Raw genomic sequence first — 27,537 nt, 5'->3', positions numbered from 1 at the left:
GGGGTCCCTAAGGTGGAGTCCTCATCACAGAATCCTTATTGCTTTTATAACAGTTGAGCAAGAGACCAAGTAAATACAAAGATACATACATGCTCCTACCATGACGGGATGATATAAAAGGGCACCCTCTTCAGAGCTTATACCCTGCTGTTTGGACTCCAAGCCTCCAAAACAAAATAAACTTTTTTCTTTTATAAATTAGCCTTCCTCAGATATTTTGTTACAGTATTGCAAAACTGACCAATACAGAGTGGTTTTAATGACTTGATCAAATTCACCCAGCTAGTCAATGATGGGATTGGAATTTGGACTAAGGTATTCTTATTCTGTGAAGGTAGATGAGATGGAAGCTACTGAAGAAAAGGTAAATTTATGGGCATCTAGGGCCCAGGCCTATTGAGTGGATTCAAGGCACAATTGTGTGCTCTTTTTAAATGAATTTATTTCCCTCTTTATCTTCTAATGACTTGTTTTCTCTCTCTCTCTTTTTTTTTTTCCTTTTCTTTCTTTGGCGGGCAGGCAACTATTGTGGTTTTTATTTAAAAATGTACACATGATGTGTCATTTATTGAACCTCCAGAGTGGAAGTTCCAATTTTAAATTATTCAAGTGAAGCCTAGCTGTTTATTTGATACAGAACTTTATTGGAAGAGCACCTTCATTGGTGGGGTATTGCATTAAAAAACATCTTAAATTCTGTCCAATTTGTTAACCTCTGAAGGCCCAAGTTTTCAAATCTGCCAATATTTCAGTAGAATTGACACAGGTATATTAAAATAGGTTGCAAATCATAATTTAAAGCTCATATATATATATATATATATATATAGTGTTATAACATTTGTCAACAGTATTTGATTATTATATATATATAATTATATAATGGAAAAAAAATTATAATTATATACCAAATTTAGTTTTTAGAGGTGTTCCATCTGGGACAGTGGAAGTGGGTTAAGATTCTTTGGTAAGTGATTACTTAGATACAGTCTAAATGTTCAGGAGTAGAGAAATAGTTAACTGTACACATCTGTACAGTGGAACAGTTGGAAGCCAATAAAAATTATATTCTCATAAGACTGTTGGTATGGAGAGAGCTTGAAGGTAGGGAGGAAATCTTGAAACTATGTGATATCAACTGTTAAAAAGGAAGTGTACGTGCAAATATCCAAATGTATACAGAACAATGTCTGAAAGTAGATAATATAAGCCAGTAAGATTCTCTAGCAGTTTCATTTCCTTTGCTACAGAAAATGAAGCCATTACTTTTAAATTAGAAAACTAAATAACTCCTCCCCCATACTGGGGATTGAACCCAGGGGTGCTTACCCAGTAAGCCACATCCCTTATGATTTTTTATTTTGAAGCAGGGTGTCATTGCTTAGGGCCTCACCGAGTTGTTGAGGCCAGCCTCAAACTTGCGATCTTCCTGCTTCAGCCTCCTGAGTCACTGAGATTACAGTATGCACCACTGTGCCTGGCCTCAGTAAACATTTTTAACAGGTTATATGAATATTTAAAATACTGTATGTTTTTAATAAGGGATCAATACTATTAAAATAGTAGTAATTAAAGAGACAGTAATAATTTTTTTTGTTTTACTTAGTTTGTTCCTTAGGGAATGAGGAGTGTGTTTAGAACTATTTAACTCTGTTTTGTCCCATTACAAGTTGTTGTTACGCTCCTTAGGTTTTGGTGCTCAAGTATTGCCCCAGGCATGCTGAGCACAGCTCTACCTCTGAGGTGCACCCCAGCCCCGTTACAGTTTTTGACTCATATTGGAATACAGAAAGATTGTCCTAAGGTGATCTAGGAAGAGTTGAGAGGGGGGGATAGGAAAAGGGTTTGTCTTCTCTGCTTTCTGCTCCTTTAACAAAATCCTGGGGGTCCAGGACTCGGTGACTCACTGAAGAATCCAGGTGTGTGTGGCTCACGGTCAGCCTCTGGCCATGGCTGCATGAGGACCTGGGAGATAGAGCAACTGTGTCAGCTCAGGACTTTGTTCCCTTCTTCCTGGGAAGTCACCAGTCCCACTTTGGGGGTCCCATGCTGATGGTGACCTTCGTTTTGGATCCATTATGTTCTAACGATCCCGCCTCCAAATATCATCCCTGTAGGAATTTGGGAATTAGGGTTGACTGTCAGTTCCTGAGAGGACATCCAAGCCCTGCAGGGCGAGTGGGGAGAAAACATTTCCATCTTGCGGAAGTCATCACACTTGAGCAGTGACAAAGGACAGGGTGTTCACAAGAGGGCAGCTGTGGGCAGTGGAGAAGCTCAGGATGGAGGGGGAGACCATAGTGGCCTGCGGTGTGGTGGAGGCAGAGCTTGTGAGAGCCAGACCGAATGACAAGAGAGGCTCGCTGTGGCTGGTGCTTTTCTCCTCCGGCTCCTTCCCATGCTTCCAGCGGCAGGCACCTTCCTAACTTCCTCCCACCCGTGATTCCTCAAGCCTGGTCAGAATCCATGGGGGCAGACTGGTGGCGCCCTGCGTTGGGTTTGTGAGGCTCACCTGCATGGCAGTATTTGTCAGTAGTGGTTCTTTCCGCTACTGGTGGTGCTGGTCCTGGCTCAGCCGCCGGCTGTTGTCCTTTTTTTTTTTTAAAGAGAATTTTTTAATATTTGTTTTTTAGTTTTCCATGCTGAGGATCGAACCCAGTGCCCCGTGCATGCCAGGCAAGCACACTACTTATTTATTTATTTTTGGTGCTAGGGATTGAATGCAGTTGTGCTTTACCATTGAGCTAGATCCCCAGCCCTTTTTATTTTTTAAAACTTTGAGACAGGGTCTTGCTAAATTGCTTAGGGTCTTGCTAAGTTGTTGAGGCTGGCTCAAACTTGGGATGCTCTTGCCTCAGCCTCCCAGGTTGATGGGATTACAGGTGTGCACCACTGTGCCTCGCTTTGCTCAGTCTTTAATTGGGTTGTTTGCTAACTATATACAGAAATGTACAAAATTTTCTTTCATTTTGCCTATGCGTATATTCAGTAGTCATGTGCTGGTAACTCTGGGGACGCCTACATGTTACATAAAAGCGTTTAAGAACCCAGCCTCTTTTCCTCTAGAGTAGAAAATAGCCAGATGTAATTTCATTTGACATACTTTGTTTCAGGACTAAAAAAAGAATCTTAGGCCTGTATGTTGTCTTACGTACGGACACAGGATGATATTGAGAAATCGGGACTGAGGTAGGAGACAGATGGCTTAGGTTCCCAGCTCAGTGTGCTTATTAGGAACAATGTAAAAGGTGATGAGATTTCTGCCTGCCTGTCGTGTGTGGTTGTGATGATCAGATGACATAATGAATATGGCAGTACTTTAACCACAAAGCTCCAGGAAAATATAAATTACTAAAATCTAGAAGATGGTCATGATGGAAACGTTAACAAGGGTTGATTTGTTAGGGGAAGCAGTCAGACTTGGCAGAAAATGCTGATTGCTAATTCTCTCATGGCTCTAAATAGAAGCAATTTTTTAAAAAAATATTTTTTAGTTGTTAATGGACCTTTATTTTATTTATTTATATGCAGTACTGAGAATCGAACCCAGTACCTTACACATGCTAGGCGAGCGCTCTACTACTAAGCCCCAACCCCAGCCCTAATACAAGCAATTTGTGTGCAGTGAACTTGAAAGAGTTTAAAGTTCTAATGAGCCTTTAGGCACTTTGAGGTAGCACATGTACTCCCTCAGTAACCTTTTTTCTTTTTTTTTAAAAAGATACAAGAGGAAAGGAGACTCCTGCCTGGGCATTAACCCGAAGAAGCAGTGCATATCTTGGGAAGGGGCTTCCTCAACAAAGAAGTGTGCGCACAGGCACGTTGAACGCTATTTTACGAAGAAGAGTGTGGGGTTGATGAGCGTTGATGGCGTTTCTGTTAGCAGTAGAACTGATCCTCCCTCTGCAGAGCCGGTCTTGTTTATCCCCGTGAAGGACTTGGATGATATGGCTTCTCCTGTTACAACCTGGTTGAATCCTTTGGGGATTTATGATCGGTCAACCACACAGTGGTTACAAGGACAGGGTCCTTCAGAAGCAGAATCAAAGCAGCCAGACTCACAGCTGGACAGAGAGAATGCTCTTCTCAAGGCAAAGGTGGAGGAGTTTAATAGGAAGGTTCGGGAGAACCCTCGGGATATTCAGCTGTGGATGGCATTTGTTGCTTTTCAGGTAAGTGTCCCTGTCCTGGTTCCCATACCTTGGAATGAGATTCCTGAATTAGGGCAGACCCTTTTATTCTACAGCACTTTCGGAGCTGCCATGAGGAAACCTGGCACTGAGCATGTAAAGATAGTTAGGCTCTAGCCCTTTCCCTGAGCTTGCTCAGGGTCCACTGAGGAAGCCTGATGTGAGGAACAAATGCAGCCTGGGTAGTCAGTGCTGTGCTGTGTTATTTGGGAATGGAGTCACTTGCCACTGGGGAGGAAGACAGGCTCCCAAGGGAAGGTGAGATTGGAACAGAATCCTTTTCTTCTTCTTCTTCTTCTTCTTCTTCTTTTTTTTTTTTTTTTTTTTTTTTGGTGCTAGGGATCAAAACCAGGGCCTCACTTGTGCTGAGCAAGTACTCTTGCACCAAGCCACATCCTAGCTCAGGAAGGAACAGAATCTCAAGAGGAGTAGATATTCACTAGGCAGTGGGAGGCAAGTCTGAAGTACAAACAACACAGGCCAAGTGCACAAATCAGAAGTCAGTAGCTAGACCTGTGTGCTCCCTGTGTGTTTCCCTAAAACAGATGGGTCTGTCTTTTGTCTTCACTTGGAACCACATGCTATCATTAGACACTGTCCCATGTTTGGCTGTTTTATTGGTAAGACTGGCTCTTCAGAAAAGGTTTTCAGGGCACGATATGCTGGTTACTAACACTTAAATAAATCTAAGTTAAAAATGGCAGAGTAGGCAGGTCAATCTGTTGAAGTAAAGAGATCACGACTACTGTGGTAGGTGACACAGGCATCTTAAGAACTGAGTTTTCATGTAAAGGAATTATGATGAATGAGTGGTTATTGACAAGGTAGAAACCCGTGGGGATTGTTAGCCTACACAAGCACTGTCGACACGCTGGAGGTCCCCACTCATTGTGTTAGTAAATTGGTGTTTTTGTCATTGAGGATGAGGTCATGAGGAGTCCTGGCCTGTATGCTATGGAGGAAGGAGAACAGGAGAAGAGAAAGAAGTCCCTGAAGCTCATCCTGGAGAAGAAGCTGGCCATCCTGGAGCGGGCCATTGAGAGCAACCAGAGCAGCATCGATCTCAAGCTCGCCAAGCTGAAGCTCTGTGCGGAGTTCTGGGAGCCTGCTGCGCTGGTCAAAGAGTGGCAGAAACTGATCTTTTTACATCCCAATAACACGGTCCTTTGGCAGAAATACCTTTTGTTTTGCCAGAGCCAATTTAGCACTTTTTCAATATCAAAAATTCACAGTCTTTATGGAAAGTGCTTGAGCACTCTGTCTGCTGTTAAGGATGGCAGCATCTTATCTCACCCTGCGCTGCCTGGCATAGAAGAGGCCATGTTTGGTAAGAAGATAACTGATCCAGTTGCGTGGGAGGAGTTGGAAAAAAGGACTTATTTTTGGTTTATTTTAGAAAAGTCTAAATTGTCAGAAGTAATTTTTTAAAAAAGTGTTATGACTCTGGTAGATTATAAGATTCCCCTCCAGCTCTGTGGGTAGGGGTATTGGTGGCGGGGTGGGGACTGTTTAGAATCAGTAGTTGGGAAAATGTCACTGAACATGAAGTTCCAACTTTTGTACTTATTAGTCCAGTAAACAGTCTTTTAAGTGCTTTGGCTATCAACCTGTTACAACCCCTAGTTACCTGGTCGCTGGTAGTAATGTACATGAGATGCCTTACTGACTGCGTGCGTAGATACGTTATTGATATTATTATGCTGTTAATGTTTTGGGTGTATTCCAAGGAGCTTAGACTATAGATTTCTGCAGTAATGTGAGGTAGCATGTTATGCAGGAGCTGGAGAACGTCACTCTTCAGTTTGAATCTGGCTCTGGTGTGACTTTGGACATATATATTCGTTTTCCTGTTTGAGCTCCAGTTCCCCCATCAGGAGCAATAGTTTAAAAAAACTCATCTGCTCACAGGGCTATTGTGAACATCAATGAGATAGAGATGATATGTGGTGAGTCCAGCTTAGTGTGTGGCACCTAACAGGCATATCTTTTATTGAATTCCCTGCTGTTATTACTGTTAGCTTCTAATACAAACATAGTGCTCTATAAATTTATAAGCATTTACCACTCTTAACATAAAGAATGTCACCTTTGGGGCTGGAGGTATTGGGAGTGAGTGCTTAGCATGTATGAGGCCCTAGGTTTGCTCTCCAGCACCAAAAAATAAAATAAATTCCATGGAGTAACTTTTAAAAGTCTTATATTTAAAATTATTTGTGATATGCTATATACATAGCTTGATGTTATTTAACAAATGGAATTATACCATTGTAACGCTGAACTGAAAATTTCAAGCACAGAACCTGGATTTGTTCACAGTGGACTCTGAGGGCTTGATGAAAATTGCTGGACAGTGACGCCATCTAGTGATCCGTGGGGTACAGAGCTTTGCTCTCTGATAAAAATCTACGTCATCCTTTTCCCACAGTTCTTCTTGTAGCAGTGTTGAATATTTGACAGCCAACATTCAGATCAATCTCTTGACGTATTTTTAGGTACCATGTGTAGTTTTTATTATAATAGTATTCTGTGTTGGCTTCATCAAAAATCAGCAAGATTATACTTGGATGGAGTACTGCTGATAGTCCTTTTAGATCAGGACATGTGTGTGTTCCAGCTTTGAAAATGTTAACAGGAATTTCTGGCAAAAGATATTCTCAGTGTTCAGTTGCATGTTGTGAGCATCCTGTTCTCTCCCTCAGTGGTATCAGCAAGGAATTCCTTCCCTTTCTTCTCCCTTCTGCAGCACTCCTTCTTCAGCAGTGCCACTTTCTGCGGCAGGCTGGCCACTCAGAGAAGGCCGTGTCTTTGTTCCAGGCCATGATTGACTTCACTTTCTTCAAACCTGACAGTGTGAAAGATCTGCCTACCAAAGTACAGGTACCAATCTCTGCTTATATGATCAGTGTCTATTTCTCAGAAATATTTCACTGAGCCAAGGAAAATTCCACAGTGAAAGTAATGAAGTAAGGATAGAGAAGGGAAGATTCGTCCCTTCTCTCCACATGGAGACGTGCCCGTTATCCATCCATTCTCCCCTCGTGGCCCTTGTTTAAAGGCAGGTCATCTCCAGCAGTCATGCTGCAGCAGCAGGCCCGTCACTCTCCTGCGTCCTAGTCTGGGTCTTGTGGTGCTGGCCAGGTAACCTTTCTACTGCCTACAGTGTTTGCTGGAGTTGCAAATGCAATTGCATACAGGCACTTTGTCCACACCAGTCCTTGAGAAGGGTTCATCTTTTAGGTGACAAGTGAACAGTGCCAGAGTTTGTTTTGTGAAGAAATGAGAACGTCTTATTATAGAGATATGCCTTTGTGAAAACCACTGTCTTCCCTTTTTCCACTGAAGAAAACTGCTTTTTTGCTCTGAAGAGGCTCAGGTCTCCCTCCTATGGAAGTTTCATGAATTGCCAGTAAAAACCATTTTTATAATGATTTATCTCTAGTTAAAGTTGGGTTAAAGAATTACTAGTTAACATTAGTGTAATGGATTATTAATAAGCCAGATAGAGTAGTTTTATATTCTTTGGTTTTTTAAGAATATGCTGTGTTCCAGAAGTGATTCTTAGCTGATTCTAAGGGTCGGGGTCTGAATCCCTCTCATCCCTGTTCCTTTACTGTCTGTGAGGAGAGCATTTACTGCCCGGAGAAGGAGTCCACTGGCTACTGTGACACAAGAGGACCAGTGCTCAGCTGCTCATAGGTGTCCAGGGATCATGAGCCTTAGTCTTGAGGTTTTAAGTACTAATAGGTATGTGTGTTTCCAAAGCATTTATGTGACAACTTTGAAATGAAACTTCTTACTTAACAATTTTCCATTTTTTATTAACTGAGACATTACTGTACACACATTAACAGTTTATGTAATAAAACAGTCAGATACCACTGTTTCTTTGGAGTAAAAAACACTGGTTACAATAATTTATCACACTATTTTAAGAAAAGTTCTTTTTCTTGAGTGTACTTTCTTCCGTCACTCTCACAAGAGCAGCCCTATGAAGCGAGAGCATAGTCTTCCAGTTCCTTTTCCGAGGGTGACTGACACATGCTGGGAGTGCAGGGCCCATATCAGCTTGCTTGCTCTGCCCTGCCCTGTCCTACCCTGCCCTGACTCTTCTAGAGACCATGTTCCTCCAAGTGTGCAGGACACTGCTCAGGCTGCATAATCCTGTGACTCTGTGCTGTGCTGTGCTGGTTGGAAGAATGTTTGTCCTTTGAAAGGTTTCTTACAAGAGCCTTGTGGGAGTAGGGTTGTTGGCTCACTCTTGAAGTCCTGTTGCCAGTTGATAGCATGATCACGTTCCTGCTCAGCACGTTCACATTCTGTTCCGTGGGGAATTATTTATTGCCAGTGAGCCGGTTTCCACACACTATGGACCTAATGCCCACGTGAGTGGAGCCAGGGGCTCATGGGTCAGGCTAAAATGCAGGCCATTTTTTTCCTTGGCATGCTTCCCTTCTGTGTCTGTGCCAACAAGCATTTATTGAGTCCCTACTATGTGTTGAGCTCTGTGCCAGGTGTTGGGGGTAGAGTTACCTAAGATGTGGTTTTCCCCTCAAGAGCTCATGGTCATTGGAATTTTGAATTCCCTTCCCCTGAAAAGGTCTTGAAAGCAATGTGACTTCAGATATCTGTTGGGGGATCCGGTGGCATTAGGAACAGGCAAAGCCACCAAGGAGCAGAACTGGGAAACTGCTTGTCTCCTGCCCAGCTGCAGGCCCTGTCACTAGAATTTGCCTGGTCTTTTTTATATCCTAACTTTGGAAGTGTCATCTCTTCATCTTGGCCATATTTGATTTATTATAAGTCACTGGGCCAGCCTTTGCTCAGAAGTGTGCATTCCGAGTCAGGAGTGAGGTGTCTTGAAGGCTGCCTACCACACTAGCTATTGTGTTTTTGTCGTGGCATGTTCCGTGTGTTGACTTCAAACACTGGTAGCCGCATATGGCTTTAGGAATCCTCTGCTCCTGGTGTGTCCACCAGCTCTTATTTTGCCCAGTGACTCAGCAGTGTTGTCCTATAGGCCTAACTTATGTGTTTTTAAACCTAAACAGGTGGAATTTTTTGAGCCCTTCTGGGACAGTGGAGAGCCACGGCCTGGGGAGAAAGGAGCGCGAGGCTGGAGGGCGTGGATGCACCAGCAGGAGCGGGGTGGCTGGGTGGTCATCAATCCAGGTAGGTGCCTCCCCGGGAAGATGGGTATGCGCTTTTCTTATGGAGTTTCAGCATCTTCATGGTCACTTGTATGTCTGTATAACCTTTTTATCTGTGGCTTAAGAACATGTACAAACTTTAAAATGTCAAAAACACATTAAGTAGATTTCATGGGAGAGTAGACTGTTTCTTCCTCTTTTAGGCTTGAAAGTACTTAACATCCCATTCCTCCAGTCCACAGTGCTCTGAGGATTGAGTCTCCGGGGGAAGGAATTTTTTATTTTCTTTGTAAGTTGCTCCTGAAGAAGCAAGTGTGTGTTTAAGAAGGTCTTATTGTTCCTTTGGCAACATACAGACCAACAGATCCTTTTTGCCTTTTTAGGAATATTGCAAAATAATTATTAACTAGCATTTGTATAACTGTCATTCTGCATAACTCCAGAGTTCTTTCCAGATTTAAATTCTAACACAGCACTATCTAATAGAAATACAACACAAGCCACATGTGTGATTTCAGATTTTTCCAGTAACTACAATGAAAAAGTAAAAAGTTGGGTGTGGTGGCACATGCCTATAATCCCAGTACTTTGGAGGCTGAGGCAGGAGGATTACAAGTTCACGGCTAGCCGCAGCAATTTATTGAGGCCCTAAGCAATTTAATGATATCTTATCTCAGAATAAAATATTTAAAAAGTGGAGTGGGGTGGGGTGGGCTGGGCTGGGGAGGGCTGGGGATGTCACTCAGTGGTAAAGTGACCCTGGATTCCATCCCTAGTACCAAAGGTAGTAAAAAGAAACAGTGAAATTACTTAATAATGATATTTTTAACCTTGTATTTCATAACATAAACATTGCAGCATGTAAATACTATCAGTATTTAAAAATTATTAATAAGATAATTTACATTTTTCTCCTTTTCCTGCTAATTCCTTGAAAGTTGGTGTGTATTTTGCACCTGCCACTCACGTCAGTTCACCCAGCCACTTGTCCAGTACTCACCAGCCACATACTCACAGCTGGGCCTTGGGTGGTGCAGCTCTTAGACATTCAGTAACTGCTTCTCTCTCTGAAAAGTACTTCTAGCCTAGAGGGAGGTCTCCCTGGCAGACTGTTTGATCCAAAGTACCAGGACTTGGGTACCAGGTCCTAGCTGAGGCTCAGCTGCCTCTTCTCCCAGCATGACCTTTCTAGGCCCTGTTTTCTAATTTTTTAATGTTTTTTTTTTAGTTATACATGGACACAATATCTTTGTTTATTTTTATGTGGTGCTGAGGATCGAATCCAGTGCTGCACGTGTGAGAGTCAAGCGCTGTGCCACTGAGCCACAACCCCAGTCTCTCTAGGCCGTTTTCTTGACCTATAGATAGAAACTTTGGTGTCGGCGTGGTTTGCCCGGCACAGAGCTCAGGCCAGGTGGCATCTCTGCTACCACTGAGGGGGCAGAGGGCTCCTTTGAAGTTTTGGGCTTGTTCTGCTGGGGGCGCCTTTCGGTGAGGATCATGCCTCATGGGACCCTTTGGTAGGCTCAGCTTTTAGATTTCCCTGAGGGATCTTTTTCAACAAGAACTGGAACCAGTCTCCAGGCTAACCAGTGGCTCTGTGTGAAGGCCAACAGCCTAAAGCCTGCATGTGTGGAATGGAAGTGTTGCACTGCTGGCCACAGAGATGTAGTGACCAAGGACCAAAAAATGGCAGTCTTGGCATTAAGCCTTCTTTATTCAGTGACTGACTCAACTTGGGTCTGTGTTTTAGGCTAGCTTTTTGATTTGTTGAGGAGCAAGATTATTATGATGCTTAGTATCTGTGTTATAAAGTTTGTCAAATTCTGCACTTTTACAATGATAAAGTAGCGTTCTCATAGCAGTTATCTGGAGATTAGGGTAACACTGTTTCTCTGATGAGTGTCCAGATGTCTCATGGTTACTCATAATAAGATGTAAAGTTAGTTAAGTGTGGAGACCTTGACTTTTAATATCAAGTTAGAGAGGTGTTTTGGCACCTATATTTCCTGAGATTTCCTAATGTTTCCATTAAAGAAAATTGTCTATTGAATTTAATTAATTTCTTTCTGATGAATTTAATAGGAGTCTTTCAAAAAACCAGCAGAGAGATTGATAATTTTCTTGTTTCCAGAAAACTAGTTGGTAACCATTTTTGTTTTTACTTTTAAAATTTCTGTCCACCCTGAGAAATGTAGCATTTAGAAGGTAGTTGGGATTTTATAATGTGTTTTGAGGCATATCTTTTTCATATATCACAGCTTACTTTTACCCATTAGTCTGTAATTATTATGTCTGCCTGTCCAAAACCATGTGATCATTTGAATTCTTTTTTCTTTTTTTTTTCTTCAGACCTAGGGATTGGACCCAGGGCCTTGCACATTCTAGGCAAACACTCTACCATTGAGCTATACTCTGATCCTTTTTAAAAATATTTTCAAATTTTGAGACAGAGTCTCAGTAAGTTGCTCAGACTGGCCTAGAACTTATGATCCTCCTGTCTCAGCCTCCCAAATAACTGGGATTACAGGCATATAATATCATGCCTTGCTTGAATTCTTAGTGCAATAAATTCAGGTGTCTAACTGAATATGTATAACTCAGGGATCATTTTAAAGTATTTCTCAAAAGTGTTTAATGGATTACTTTAAATGTAGACCTGGGGCTGGGGATGTGGCTCAAGCGGTAGCGGGCTTGCCTGGCATGCGTGCGGCCCGGGTTCGATCCTCAGCACCACATACCAACAAAGATGTTGTGTCCGCTGAGAACTAAAAAAAAATAAATATTAAAAATTCTCTCTCTCTCTCTCACTCTCTCTCCTCTCTCACTCTCTCTTTAAAAATAAATAAATAAATAAATAAATAAATAAATAAATAAATATATGTAGACCTTTAGAAGATGAAGATGAATACATTTTGGTATTTTACTTTGAGAAACACAGAACATTTAAGTAGAATGCTGTTATACATTTAAATTATTCGGGGTTTTTGTTGTTTTTTTATTTTGAAATACTTGTAGATTTACAAGAAGCTAAAACAAATGTACCTAGAAGTTTTGTGAACCCTTTGCTCAGTTCCACACATTGGGCAGAGTTTCACAACCAGGAAGCTGGCATTGGTATAGTCTGCAGGGTTTATTCCAGTTTCACCAGTCTGTACCTCTTTTGTATGTGTGTGTTTCCCTAAGCACTTCAGTCCCGTGTAGCTTCATGCAGTCACCACCACACTCCAACACAGATCTGATTCATCACACAGAGCTCCCTCCCATGACTCCCCTTTTTGGTCTCCCTGTTCCCTCCCACTGATCTGTTCTCTACCATCTCTAGAATGTTTGCATCTTCCTTCTCTGAAACTCTGTGCTCATTAATCCCCTCTCCCTGTAGCAGCTACCATTCTTTCTTGATTTAGTAACCTCACACAAGATCAGTTTTGTAATTATTTGTCCTTTTGTGACAAGCTTATTCCACTTATCATAGTGTCCTTAAGGTTCAGCTGTGTTGTGCATGTGTTGCAATTTCCCTTTCTTTTGATGGGATGTGTGTGCCACATTTTGTTTATTCATTCTTCCATTGATGGACACTTGGGTTGCTTCACCTTCAGTGGTTGCCGATGCTGTCACGAACACGGGTGTAAAATATTTGAGTTCCTGCTTTTGGTTCTTGGTATATATTCAGAAGTGGAATTGCCCAATCATGGTAATCCTAAGTTCAATCTTTTCAACTGTCAATACTATTTTTTACAGTGACTATATCATTTTACATTCCTACCACCACTGCACAAAGGCTCTGGTCTCTCTACCTTCTTTGCAACACTTGCTTTCTGTGTAGTTTTTTGAGATTGAATTTTTCGCTTAGCACAAGTCTATCAATAGTTGTTTGTTTTTAACACTGAGTAGTAGAAGTCCACAGTATAGTTGTATCACAGGTTCTGTTCACTTACTGTGGGACGTTTGGGCTATTGTGAATAAAGCCACTACAAACATTAGTGTATAGGATTTTATGTGAACATAGGTTTTTGTTTTTCTGGAATCAGTTGTTCAGAATTAGGAAACAGAGAAATTACTAGATATTCTGAATTGACCTATTTTTAAGCAACTTACAGTGGTGTAATAGTTAATGATAAGGCCACTGTCTAAATATTCTGATGGCTTAAGGAAATCTAAGCCAATACGGTCACTCAGCATTTTAAAACTGTGTTGTCCAAAACAGTGACCTCTAGTTACCTCTAGTGATTATTTAAAAATTAATTAAAATGAAATTAAGAATTCAGTTTTTTTTTTATTTGTGACATTTCAGGTGCCCAGTAAGTCACATGTAGCTAGTTAGTACTGTTTTAGCACAGATAAAGAACATTTTTCACCTTTGCAGAAAGTTCTTTTGAACAGTGCTGATCTAGAGTATCTATCATTCTTTTTTTTTGCTGTGATAGCATTTCAAATCGTCTGATTCCCTTATCTTTCCTGCCTGTTCTTCCTGGGCCTTGGGAGAGTCCCTAGATGCCCCTGAATGCCTGAGGAGTCTGGCCTGGCTCTGATTCATCTTGGTGTGGTAGGTGCCCACACAGTACCTGGCACAGCAGGCTGACTGGGTGACTGTGGGGGTTTTATTTACTGCTTAGGTGAACTGGAGATTTCATTCTTGTCTAGATGAGGATGATGACGAGCCAGAAGAGGATGACCAGGAGATAAAAGAGAAGACTCTGCCCAGGTGGCAGATCTGGCTTGCTGCTGAGCGTTCCCGAGATCAAAGGCACTGGCGGCCCTGGCGCCCTGATAAGACCAAGAAACAAACTGAGGAAGACTGTGAGGATCCCGAGAGACAGGCACGTGCGCTCCACCGAAGGCAGGAAATTGACCTTTGGATTTTTGTCCTCCTTTCATTCCCATTATGTCTCCTTATCTGAAAGAAGTTGCTGGGGGTGCCCTAGTGCTTGGCTGGCTCAGAAGACTCTGGCCTGTTTCTGTCTGTGTCTGGGGAAACAGCCCTCCTGTTCGGTATCAGGTAGAATTTCCCTGCATTTGGTTATGGGAGTGCTTATTGGCACTTGACTAGGTAGATCCTGTTGAAGGTAGGCTCTCTTGGTCTCCCCTTTGGAGAGTGTCTTCCAGGTCATTTAGTTAACTTTTCATATGGAACCCTGTGGCCTCAAGTTCTAAAATTTGGATCATTGTCCTAGATTGTTTAATTGTGTCTGCTCCCCCACCCATTCTCTTGGATTCATGAAGATGCAGCAGCTGTATTCAACTCTAGAAGGCATGAGGGGAGAATGGAGAGACAGGGCAGTAGGTTCACAGCTTGTCTTTTTGAGGAAGGCGCTGATGTTGGTTGAACATGTTGAGGGCCACACACTTCACTTTACTGTTGTTCCATGGTATGATCCGTGCTGCTCTGCATTTGTGGGTTAGCAGCTCTGCGGGTTTTAAATTAAAATGAGGGAGGAAGTGCTCTTTTTTTGTTTGTTTTAGGTGGACACAATATCTTTATTTTATTTTTATGTGGTGCTGAGGATCGAACCCAGTGCCTCGAACATGCCAGGCCAGCGCACTACCACTTGAGCCACATTCCCAGCCCAGAAGTGCTCTTTTGATGCCTGGAATTGACCAGGTACCAGCTCTACTACTTGGTGGGTGTTACCTGAATAGATTTTTCTCTGTGACCTTGCAAGTGACATGCCTCAAAGGTGGAGAGTTCTGCCTCTTGTTCATTGCTGTGTCATCAGTGCCTAGAGCAATGCTCATTCTGTGCTTAGGTGATGTTCTTGTATGTTGAAGGGTTGTTTGTTGATGCTGGAGCATGAAGGCCCCACAGTGCCAGCCACATCTGTGAACAGGGTGGCCAGACTGGAGTTAAGATGCAGAGAATTGGGGCTAGAGAAGCAGGTGTGGTCTGGGCAGGAGGGCCAGCTTCCAGGGAAACCTCAGCTCCCCACCTGCTGTGGGAGGCATGTTTGTGTGGGAGACCTCTTTCTTGACTGCAGCCGAGTGTTTAGGGGAGACTGGGGTCTCCTTTTGGTGTTCCAGGATCTTATATGGAGTTCACGACTAACCTTTGGGAAGTTGGTTCTCTACCAAGAATTCCACCTGTCCCATGGACCTGGAGCACACAACTGTTGTGAGTGACTTCTTGTCATTTAGCTTTTTTCTCTAGTCCAAAGTCCCAAGTTTATTGTGTTTGCATTTTGATTTCCTCTTCCGAGAGCCACAGAGGTGAATCAGACAAGCAGCAAGTACCTTGAGACAAAGGGCAGTGGGTGTCCTTGGCTTGGATGTTTTAAAACAATTACATGAAATCAGCTGTGAACATGTACAGTTGGTATTGGGCTCTTAAATGCTCTTGTCATTTTCTTCTTACCTGTGCCTGTTTATCTGCAGTTTTCATTTTCTGAAGAAAATTTGGACAAAAAGAATTCTCAAATAGAATTTTTTTTTACCTTAAGATACAAAGGTTTGTTATAGTAACTATAAAAGCAATTATGTGTGCTTTTTGAAGAGAACATGGTCAATCTCTCTTATGAATCCAGCAGGATTCTTTGGAAGTGGTCGGCTTAAGCTTGTTTGTGCCTGTCTGCCTTCACAGTTCTCCCCAGAGGTGTGAAAGTGGTAGTAGTCTTGGGCTGCTAGTGGTTCTCCAGCTGTCTGGGAGGCCTTGGGAGGCATCCAGCTTTTTTGTATTTTGCAGAAAACTTAGTTCAATATAAGATTTACTTTGATTTGAGTCATGTTGAATCATTAGTACCTCCATATAAAAAGAAATGTGAAAAAATGTGAAGATAGAAGTCTTGTGTGTTTGTTCATTTCATTAAATGGATCCCTTTATTTTGCCTTTGATTACAGGTGTTGTTTGATGATATTGGACAATCTCTGATCAGACTTTCCAGCCAAGAGCTTCAGTTCCAGCTGATCGAGGCCTTTCTGCAGTTCTTGGGTGTGCCTTCCGGCTTTGTCCCTCCAGCCTCCTGCCTGTACCTGGCCATGGATGAGAGCAGCATCTTTGATAGTGGACTCTGTGATGAAAAGCCCTTGACTTTTTTCAACCTTTCATTTTCTGGCATTAGCTGTGTTGGCCGCATGGACCGCTTGGGCTCTCTCCGCTGGACCAGGGGTCACAATCGAGAGGGCGAGGAGTTCATTCGCAATGTCTTCCACCTTGTGATGCCTTTGTTTTCAGGCAAGCAAAAGTCTCAGCTCTGCTTCTCCTGGTTACAGTACGAGATTGCAAAGGTAACTCCAGCTGCCTCCTGCCTGGGTTTGGGGCTTTTTCCTTTCACATCAGTGTTACAGATGGCATTGTAAGGCCCCAAGTGCTGCTCCAGGAACCATGCCGACTCCTGAAGGCATGTTACGCATGGCTGCCCTTCAGAGGGGCTGCAGGGAAGAGGAAAGCAGGGGCCAGTCCAGGGCTCAGTGCTGGAGCTGTCACGAGGAGATTCTTACCAGATGCCTATGATAATGTGGGCAGTTGGTGTTAAGAACCAGAGTCAGCTTAAGCAGGGTTAAGGGATTTATGTGCTTATTAGAATAGATAAATAAGCTACTTATCCTCAGCGGTATAGCTATCTGCTCAAAAGTGAGTCTCAGCCTGCTGCTCTGCCCTCTGCTGGCCATAGTTAGTACTGACTCTTAACATTCAGAGTTCTGAAGCTGACTACAGCTTATGCATACCAAGTTGTGTTAAAATAGTGTCTTTGATAAAATGTGGTGGCCACATCTCTTTGAAGAAGAACATTTGAAGTGTATCAACTTTGTTTATAGAGATTTGAAATGGAAACCTGGATGTGTTAATGTTGGGCTCCTGAGGCCTTGGTAAAATCTTGGTTTCTTTTCTAGCTCAGAGAGTCTTGGTGTTTACCAAACACCCAGGAAAGGAAGTGTAGAGACCTTTGCTATTGGTGTTTTCTAAAGTTGACAGTACAAAGAGATTGCTTGGAAATAATAGAGCACCCAGAGTCATTCTTTGATTATTTTTGTCTTGTAGGTCATTTGGTGTCTGCACACTAAAAACAAGAAGAGATTAAAGTCACAGGGGAAGAACTGCAAAAAACTAGCCAAGAATCTCCTCAAAGAGCCAGAAAACCGTAATAATTTTTGCCTCTGGAAGCAGTACGCACATCTGGAGTGGTTGCTTGGCAACACAGAGGATGCCCGAAAAGTTTTTGATACAGCCCTCAGTATGGTGGGCAGCAGCGAGCTGAAGGATCGTGAACTTTGTGAACTCAGTCTCCTCTATGCTGAGCTGGAGGTGGAGCTATCACTGGACTCGGCAGGGGCCACCACGGCCCGAGCTGTTCACATACTAACCCGACTGACAGAGAGCAGTCCCTACGGGCCCTTCACTGGGCAGGTCTTACCCACTAATGTTTTGAAAGCTCGAAAGGCTTATGAGCATGCGCTACAAGACTGTGTGAGTAAGAGCTGTGTCTCTGATCCAACTCCTCCTGACTCCTTGAACTGCCTGAGTAGCTTGGTCAAATGCTTTATGCTGTTCCAGTATTTGACCGTAGGGATTGAAGCTGCCATGCAGATATATGAACAGCTATTTGCCAAACTGAAGGGTTCTGTTTTCTCAGAAGGCTCTGGCATGGAGGACGGTGCCAGCTCCCAGAATCTGACCAGTGTTCTTGAAGCCATGACGCTGATGCACACAAGTCTGCTGAGGTTCCACATGAAAGTTAATGTTTACCCTTTGACTCCGCTACGAGAGGCGCTCTCGGAGGCTTTGAGGCTGTATCCCGGCAACCAGGTTCTTTGGAGGTCATATGTTCAGATTCAAAATAAGTCTCACAGTGCTAGCAAGACCAGAAAATTCTTTGATACAATGACCAGGTCTGCCAAACCCATGGAGCCGTGGTTATTTGCAATTGAAGCTGAGAAAATGAGGAAAAGACTGGTAGAAACTGTTCAGAGGTAACTATAGGCCATCTTGTTTGTGTACTTCCCAAACCTCTCGGGGGTGCTTGCCATTTTCCTACACCTTTGCTAGATCTCAGGAGTGGATGGGGTACAGGGTCTCGAGCACCTGCTGTAGAGAACACACTGAAGATGAACAAGGGACTTAGAGCATAGCAGTATCTTTTTTGAGAGGCTTTGGTGGCTGTCTTCCTGGGCTGGGCCTCTTGGGGCATGTGTTGCTTTTGGTGTGTACCTGGCAGGCCATCAGAGTGTCTGAAAGGCTATGTGAAAGCACAGTTGTTGAGAGCCTAACTCTGGGGGGTCACTTCTCTGATTCCAGCGCCAGCTCTGTTAGCAGCTGGGTGACCTCAGGCAAGTCACTCTCTAATAGGCTCCTCTCTGTCAAAAGAGAATAGTTAAAGAACCCGCCCGCCTCCTATGGTGGCTCTGACTGGTCAGTGAGGTAAGTGCTTGGCCCAGAGACAATGCTGCTGTCACTGTTTCCTTAGGAAGCCCTGTCTGTTTCACATGCTGTCTTTTGACGCAGTGTATTATATCCAAAAGTAAATGATAGTCCTGTGAACATATTAGTTTAGGCATCATTGTTTCTTCTGGAATCTCTGCTGTGGTTTCACTGCAACCTTATAAATAAGGCAGAATTTCCATTGAGTAGTATTTCATTTTGCCTGATTTTTATTTTTTACATTGGGATTTTTCACTGCATGTAAATCTTACCTCATCTACTTTGTATGGAAAGGTCTTTCCTTCCTGGGGAGTAGAGTTTGTATTCTGATTTTAGGGTAGGGCAGCGTCTTTAGAAAAGAGAGAAGCAAAGAATTTGTGACTTCTGGACAGTCTTCGTGTGGGGCAGAAACCACAGAACCCTGACCACTGCCTTCTAGAAATCACATTGTGGTGCCACCACACACTTGAAGGACAGCACTCCCCTGACACACTGTGACCTAGCTGTTGCTGACCTTCGTTGTCACTAGAGCATCCCTTCCTGCAGGTCACATAGCAGAGAGAAACGTGTTTTGGTTACATGAGCCCTTGCCTTGCAGGGTGGGAGGTAGAGAGATCCACGCCACCATCCCAGAGACTGGCTTAACACATCGGATCAGAGCCCTGTTTGAGAATGCAGTGCGGAGTGACCACGGCAGCCAGTGCCCCTTACTGTGGAGGATGTATTTGAATTTTTTGGTAAGAAAATATTTCGACGTTTGTTTTTGTTTGAATAGAATTCTGCTTCTTCCTTTTTAAGTGCAAAAGTGCACATGGCCCAGAGCTGCTGCTGGGAGGGCCTCAAGCCTCCCTGGTGTAGGAACCCTGAGGGAACAGCATCAGGCCTCTCAGGACTTGTGAAGGGGCGGGGAGTGCATATTTACTCAGATTATTTGGTAAAACAAAACCAGTAAGTAATGTAGCAGAACTTAATGTTAGTTTCTTTGAGTTGATTTCATTAAGTCAGCAACTTGAAAAATGGTCTAAGAGCTTTCCTTTGAAGGGAACCTAAATTCTTTATATTCTACTCATAAGAATTTCCTGATTCTGTTTTGTTATTAGAAATAAAATTTAGTCTAGAATGTGGTTTTTAAAGTAGACATTTTCAAGCAGATTGTGCTCACTTAAATGGTGAAGCACCATTTAATTTTGTCAACGTGAGGGTGCAGACGGGAAGGTGCTTCTCTGACTACGCAGGCTTAACTCGCTTTGCTTTGGGTCTGGGGCCTGGCCCTGAACTGGCCTCGTCTACTGTTTCCAGGTTGCCTGGTTCTTGAGGACATAGTCTTCTAGGCCTTCTGCTTGTTGCTTTAGTTCAAGGCCACTCACATCCAGCTGACCTCTGGTGAATGTTGTACCTTTTAGAAGCCAGAAGTGACCTTTATTCTTAGGTTTTATGTATATCCCTGATTATTCCATCAGGACAAATTCTCAAAAATTTCATCAGAGAATTTGAGCATTTGACACAAGACAAAGCTGGGGTGTTTTAAAGAGATGACAGACAGGGTTAGGAGAGGTTTGGCTCTCTGATGGCAAAAGGTCTCCACTGGACACTCCAGAATTTATCTAGGTATACCTCCCTGACCTCTGAAAGGGGCCATGTGCTGAAGACCTGAGGGATGAGGAGGATACATCATCTCACGACAGCTCTTCATTGGCATATACAGGAAAAATGGGTTAATCCTAAGGGGGTAGAAGTTGCATCAAAAAGTTTGTACATTTCCTTTGTATTTGTTCTTTAGGTCCAGAAACTCAAGAGTTTGTGGTTTGTGTGAAATGGAAGTTTAAGGGGTCCTGTGCTTTGTGCTTTCGTGGCTGCAAGGGTGCTGCTTGTTTGCCAGAGATGACTAGGTGCAGAAGAATCTGGAGGACTGGAGGACTGGGCTTTTGCCAGAACCCTGCTCTGATTTTTCCAACATTAATGCTCTTGTCACTCTTCCGAAACAATGGGAAATCTGTAGGTTTAAGTGGGGTTAGCTTCCAAATTTGCCAGTGTAATTTCTCCAGTCTTTTATAGGTAAAGGTAGGGTAAGAGCAAATTTATAGTATTTTTATTGAGTCTCTGCTGTGAGCTAGGTTTAATTGGGTTGTAGACTAAGAAATACCATTGACTTGGCAAAAAGATCTAGACTCTTACGGAATTTGTTTGCAAAAGTGGTGTTGGAGCTAAGGATTAATTAGAGCAGTGACTTTGCTTCACTCAGTTCCTGAATTGTCTGGGTGGGCACCTGGCACTTTATCAATTAAACACATGAAGAAACCAGATTAGAGCCCAAATGTAGCTGCAAGTGCCACAAGAAGAGCTGTGGGCCCTGTGAAGGTTGAGACCTGGGGCTGGGCTGGTGGGTTGCCTCTGCTAGAGCCTTCCCTGGACCTATGTACAGACTGACTTGCTTGCTTCTTTCACTGCAAAAATTGATTGAGGGATTAAAAACTTACTTTTGGCTATGGAGAATATGCAAGGAAAAGGAAGTGGACTAATAGCAGTTCAAACTCTCCACTCAGATTGGGACATAGCCAGTTAAAGCCTCAGTTTTAGGATCTTCCAGTGCATTGTTCTGCATAGATACTAACATTTCAACCAGACTTTTTTGTTGTTGTTTTGGCTAAAGTTGCAGTTACTTTGAAGATTTTTTTGGTCATGTGCCTACACAATAAGGAAGGAAATGTAAGTGTTGATAAGCTAATCAGCTGATTCCATGGGGCTGATGAAAGAAGTCTTGCTACATAAAAAAGAAACAATGGCATTTCTAAATGGTTAATCACTAGATTTCTTTTGCCCTCAGTACAGTTCCTTGTGCCATCCTGTTGATAGTGGGCAGAGTTCAGGCCATATTGAGAGGCCACCATTGAGGAGGGCTGGTGGGAGGGAAGAGATTCTTTTCAGCTGCCCTCCTGGGGTGAATGAGTAAACTTCTCATAGTGCCAGCAACTCATAAGGGGAGTATTATAGAGAGATGACATTTTATTGGAGGAAAATGGATGTCAGTTTTGTCAAATTGCTTGAAAAAATTCTGAGAGCTAACAGTTGCTCAGTTAAGTTTATAATGAGATGAGAAAAGAGAATCAAGTTTTGCAAAAGTGTGAAGACTTCCACCTTCTCATTTTCTTAGAGGTGTTGGTTCCCCCGTCGAGGTGGAGCATATCAGAGAGGAAGGCACAGAATGCCAGATTAAGCACCAAACAACTTTGCAAAATGGGCAAGTGCAGACCACTTGGTAGGTGTGCCGAGGCAGCCTGGTGGTGGCTGCCACTCCACATGGCCACTGGTGTTCTTTCCGCCTAGGGAGAGGAGAACCATGTTGCCCTGCTCACGGCTGACACAGGAGCTACTCCAGGGAGGCTGGCCTGCATGTTCCTTACATGTGCGCGACTTGGCTCCATGGGCTGAGGGTGAAGGAAGGGGGCGCCTCTGTGTGAGCTCTGTCCTGCCCCTCTGAAGACTCATTGGCAGGATCAGGATGTGCACAGAGATGGTAAAGTGTGACCATTTGCCCACTGCATAGGATGCCAGTCGCTGAAACAAATTTTCAAAAGAGTTATTCACAAGGCAGCTGAGTGTGGAGTGGGAGGCCACACATCTCCCTGCCTGAGGGTAGGTGTGTTGGATATTTATGGGATAAAGAAGCAGGGTGATCTGTGGTGTGGGGAGAATGATTGGAGGTGAAGTAATCTGTGTTTCATGCACGTGTAATGAAACTTCATGGCTCTTTATGAGACACATGTACAGAAAACAGAGGTGCACCATCTGAAGGTGGAGATTTTGGCCCTCTGACGGCAAAAGGTCTCCACTAGACACCTGTGCAGGCCCAAATGAAGAGTTGGTGGTTTCAACAAATATAGCCAAGTCCCTGAAAAGTAACCTAGGCAGCTGTTACCATCATGACCCACGCGTCAGAGGTGTCATCTATAGCTCGGCTTGTGAGAGACTAAGAATATATAGCTCAGCTCCGTGACCCCCAGAATTAGTGATTTGTAAAGCCAGTAAAAATCAGGTAACTAAAGTGGGGAAAGGGGCTTCAGAGAGAAGTACAAAGCGTCGGTTCACATATATGAGGCCAGGCCAGCCACGTTTGTTAATTATCAGAGTTAGGATTCCAGTCTTCATGGAGTCTTGGAGACTGAGGTGAGGGTTACCTTCCCTACAGTGGCTCTCAGTTTCTTGGGAGATGCTTCTGACTGCAAAAGGTAGATATTTATAACTGGGATCCTCTCTTTTAGTAAATGCCCGGCAGATGGTTGGCCCCGGTGAGCAAGAGCACATTTTTCATAGCAGCTCTCTTCCTTCATCAGCTCTGTCTTCTTTGGTTCCATGCAAAGACTCAGTTGGTACCCTCAGGTGTTCCTGGCTTGCCTGAGGACACACATTCACCCAGTCATAATACTGTGGGGGTGACAGGAGTGTCACAGAAACTCCAGAAAAGAGTGTATCACCCCCCAGTTATGTTTCATTCCTAAAGGAATCTTATAAGGAGTCTTGGTTGTTAGGATGACATTTAGTTGGTGATAGAGGGACCAGGAGAGCTGGTAGTGTCCATGGACTCTTTTCTCACTTGAGGCTGTGCTCTACCCACAGGTGAAGGCATGTCCAAGGCCATGTCTTAGAATACAAAATCATGGGTAGAAAATGCACGGTCACCACTGAGTTCTCACCTGGCATCAAGCTCTTCCACCCCTGATGCAGAAAAGCACAGTGTTTTCCTGTGGCCTGTTGATGAAGGAAATGCCACTGAAAAGAGTGTAGTGATTTATTAGGTTCCAGGATTCTGCACTTGGTAGAAGACATAGTAATATAGTTTTTCTTTTTTCAAAAAGGAAGAAAAGGTTCAGTTTAGTCAGGAATTAGGAGAGGACATTGACGCATACTGACGTGGGAACGAACACACCGGCTGCTTAGTTGTGAATTGAGTGGCTCAGCCTCAGAACTGGAGGCATTCAGTAGAAAGGACACATGGGGAGTCTCCTGAGCCTTGTGGCTGGCTCTTGGAGAGGCTGAGCCTTGCCCAAAGCAGGGTTCTCATAGGTGTTGTTACAGTCCAAGCTGTAGTCTCTTGTGACCGTGGGAATGAACCTTCAAGATTGAAAAGTGGAGTTCCCGAGCAGCAGTTTGGAGCTCTGGATGCTGCAGTCCAGGTTTCCAGGAGCCCAGTCATTAGCTCTTCCTTCTCTGCTGGCTGCAGCATGCTGGCTGTGTGGCTAGGGAGAGCCAGTGTCCACTAGAACCCGATCCTGAGGGAGCAGGCTGGGTGGACAAGCACAGAGACAGACTTGAGCTCCCTGGGCTCTGCTCACGCCAGCCAGCAGGTACTGTCCTGGGTAGCTGGCTTCCCAGGAAGGTCAGGAGAGGTCCCCAGCAATGGCTCCTTCCACACTGGGCTGGGAACACAGTGGTGGCTGACTTGAGATGAAGGGTTTAGATCGAGAGAGAAAGCTGGCCGAGAACCTGCACACACTCAGACTGAAATTTCTGATGGAAAAATTTAATAAGGTAAAATCTGGCAAATGGGGTAAGCTATTGGAGAAATGAGATAGTCCTGATTATTTCATTTCTCTAAAAGACAGCTTTCATCCAGTGGCACATACTAAAGCAAAGGTTTTTTTCATTTGCACAACTTATCAAGCTCACCAGCTTCATTTTGCGGATGCAGAATGAGGCAGGTGGTTCCCAGTACAGGAGGAGGAACAGGATTGCTAATAAAAGTGCTCAGCATCAACATGGAGCCATTTGAAAAGGGAAATGTCCACCACATAGCAAGGGCCTAGAGAGCATTTTCTGGTATCTGGGTGCATTCCCGTCAGCCACCGTGATGGTGCCGGGCCATCCACAGAGCCTGCCTACGCAGCTAGGGCCGTATGCCATGTGAGGGCTGTTTTTTTTGTTTTTTCTTTTTTATTAAAGCCTGAGCTCTGCTTCAGTTGATCTTTTTTGTATTTTCGCCCTCCCCTCAGGCTTCCTTAGGAAACAAAGACAGAAGCAAAGGTGTGTTCTACAAAGCACTTCAGAATTGTCCCTGGGCAAAGGTAGGTTTTACACACCATGGTATCTTAGGATTCCTCAGGACCTTTCTTTCTTCTAGGCCTCCGCCCAGCCAGTATCACCTGGACATCTGGGGCTATCAGTACCCCTTCCCGGGGAACATTCAGGGCCTTATCCTAATGGAGTCAGAGCCCAGTGGTCCGTTTCCTTGCCCTGCATTGAAATGTGGCTCTTAACACTTGCCCACAATTCAGCTTAGATGCCCAAAGTGTTGGGACCCATGTCCCATCCAGGCCAGGAGACATTTGGAGTCAAGTAGATAGTGATTCAGGGTCTCCAGCACCTCTGGCTCCACTGTAAGTGAGGCCTCACTTGGGTTCACTGGCTTTCACTGCTGTCAAGTCCACTGTCCTTCCTGACCAGTGCTGCCTGAGCTAAGAAAGCCCAAGAGAAAGGGATAGTGGACTGTGGAGGGCCAAGGTGGGGGGCACGCTTGCTGGAACCCCTCCACTCTCACCAGAGGTCTTTCTCTGGCACTAGGTGTTGTACATGGACGCCGTGGAGTACTTCCCTGACGAGCTGCAGGAGGTCCTGGATCTGATGACCGAGAAGGAGCTGCGTGTGCGGCTGCCCCTGGAGGAGCTGGAGCTCCTGCTGGAGGACTAGGGTGCAGGCAGGGGAGCTGGGGAGCGCATGCGAGGAGCCTCTGTTTTGGAAGTGCTCTTCTTTGGTCCTTTGTGTCGGGGTTGTCAGGCTTTCCCATCTTACAAAGGTTTTGGACGTGTAAACGACACAAAGCCATTGCTTTACATATTATATATGTGAATGTGTGCACCTGTGTACAGAGGCGCAAGATCACCAGTGATGACGAGACGTGTGGTTGAGCTGTGCGTGGATTCCTATTCCTTCTGCTCTTGCTTTGCCCAGCCAGCACTGGCCCCGCCCTGGTACACACAGCCCCTGGTGGCATCATTGAGGGTCCTTCCAGATCCCTCTGTGTTAGGACTTTAAAGTCTGGCCCCTTAACATTAGGACGTCTTTCTGAAGCTGGGTGGCAGGAGAGCAGATTTTGTCCTCATCCTCAGCCCAGCACAGTGGAGGGTCGTTTAACCCTTGGTGTTCCTTCCTGGGTCAGGTGTGGGGCAGGTGTCTGCTTATTTCCTGAGCCCCACCGGGTGGCCCCTGCCTCTGCACAGCAGCATCCCCTGGGATCTCGGGAGCAGTGCAGACTCCCGGCCCACCCCAGCCCTGCGAGTCAGAGTCTGCCCTCCATCAGTGACGAGTGGAAAGCCCTTGGAGCCCTCCACAGAAAGCCTGCTGATGACACCATCCCAGAGAGGGCGGACTGCAGCCAGCACCTTCCCCACCCAGCCTGACTCTGCAGGGAGCACTGAGGTTCGCTTGGCCTCCGTGTGGCAGCTGGCCCTGTTTTTGATTGCTGAGGGCTGTGAATAAAATGAGAGAGAAATATCCACATTTGGGCTTCTTTGCTTCTTTTGCTCTGAAGAGATTGGCAGCGCAGTCCTTTTCACCATGAATGTGGCGGGAGGGATGTCTCGTCTGTCTTGCCCACAGACCTGCTGCAAAGCAGATAGCTCCTTTCTGGACTCTTTTTTTTTTTAATCCTCATCTGTATAATTGCTGAAGATTTTGCATTTCTTTGGCCCCCCCATACAGAAACACCTGTGTTGTGGGATGTAAATTTGGCCCAAAGCTGATGGACAGGTTGGGAAATAGAAGGGGAGTCAGTGTGCTAGCGTGCTTTCCAAGGGCAGTGTCTCAGGATACCCAGTCACTACCGCCTCCTGCCCCTCCCTGCGTGCATTTCTTCAGCAAAGAGGCACCTAATGGTGCTCCCTCTGGTGTCTTTTCACAGAAACAGGCAGAGCTTAGGGAGTTGAGAGCTCAGCCCTGAACTGGACCCGATGAGAGCCACTACAGCGCAGGGCTAAAATGAGGAGGCTCCCGCTCCCAGTTCTTGGCAGCTTACGAAGGAAAGTCTTTACCACCCTCACCTTCTTGTCGGGTGGGTAACTTGCACACCCTGTTGGGGGCATCCAGTTGAAGCCCAGGACCAAGCCACATCCCCTACAACAGTGACTCATGTTTTGATCCTATCTGACTCCTGCACCTGTTCTCATTTGATTAGAACTTTAGAAACTGGCCTGTGGGTAACTGGTCCCCTCATACCCTAGTGGGATCCTTGTACCTTGGGAGCCTGGAATGAACTGTGCAAATGGGCAGTGAATCCCTGAAATGTGATAAAGGAGCTTCTCACATTGAGTTTTGGCACATTACCCTCTGCATGAGAAGATGCTTTAACACACACGCACACACACTCACACACGAATTCTCTGTGGGTAGCAGTGTTTTTTAAAGTTTTTTGTACTTGAGACAAAATGGGTACTTTATCACTGAGCTACACCCCCAGCCCCTTTATTGAAGTTTTTGGTACTGAGGATTGAACCCACGGGCACTTAACCACTGAACCACATCCACAGCCCTTTTAAAAAAATAATTTAGTAGAGAGTATCTCACTTAGGGCCTTGCTAAATTGGTGAGCTTGCCTTTGAACTCATGATCCTCCTGCCTCAGCCTCCCTAACTGCTGGGATTTCAGGTGTGCACCACCGTACCCAGCCCTTTTTATTTTTTGAGACAGGTCTCACTGAGTAGGTGAGGCTGACTTCAGACTTGGAGTCCTCCTGCCTCAGCCTCATTGGGATCACAGGTATACCCAACCATGCCTGGCTGGCTGTGGGTAGATGTTTTATAGAAAAGTGGATAGTGCTATAATTGTGATTTTTTTAAGAGACTTTTGAGATTGCTCAACATAA

General features: G+C 44.5%; 1 protein-coding gene across 4 annotated transcripts in view; it reads left to right on the top strand.

The window, feature by feature from the left end:
* Nrde2 (NRDE-2, necessary for RNA interference, domain containing) overlaps positions 1–26,177 on the top strand; it is a 45,154-nt gene extending 18,977 nt beyond the window's left edge. For 2 of the 4 annotated variants that reach the window (XM_005321316.5, XM_040276509.2), the window contains exons 5-14: positions 3,722–4,172; positions 5,112–5,517; positions 6,934–7,067; positions 9,239–9,359; positions 13,982–14,157; positions 16,169–16,555; positions 17,310–18,238; positions 19,285–19,423; positions 24,674–24,745; positions 25,242–26,177. In XM_005321316.5, the coding sequence (XP_005321373.1) occupies positions 3,722–4,172; positions 5,112–5,517; positions 6,934–7,067; positions 9,239–9,359; positions 13,982–14,157; positions 16,169–16,555; positions 17,310–18,238; positions 19,285–19,423; positions 24,674–24,745; positions 25,242–25,367 (2,941 nt within the window). In that variant the 3' untranslated portion in view covers positions 25,368–26,177. Of the gene's footprint in view, positions 1–3,721; positions 4,173–5,111; positions 5,518–6,933; positions 7,068–9,238; positions 9,360–13,981; positions 14,158–16,168; positions 16,556–17,309; positions 18,239–19,284; positions 19,424–22,010; positions 22,320–24,673; positions 24,746–25,241 lie in introns of those variants that run through there. The other 2 variants (XR_013439214.1, XR_013439213.1) reach the window with 2 other exon arrangements.
* The last annotated feature ends 1,360 nt before the right edge of the window (positions 26,178–27,537 follow it).

Source organism: Ictidomys tridecemlineatus, chromosome 5, assembly GCF_052094955.1.
Source record: "Ictidomys tridecemlineatus isolate mIctTri1 chromosome 5, mIctTri1.hap1, whole genome shotgun sequence".
Lineage (NCBI taxonomy): Eukaryota > Metazoa > Chordata > Mammalia > Rodentia > Sciuridae > Ictidomys > Ictidomys tridecemlineatus.
The sequence above is the reverse complement of the archived record's forward strand: the minus strand, read 5'-3'. Positions and strand labels throughout refer to the sequence as shown.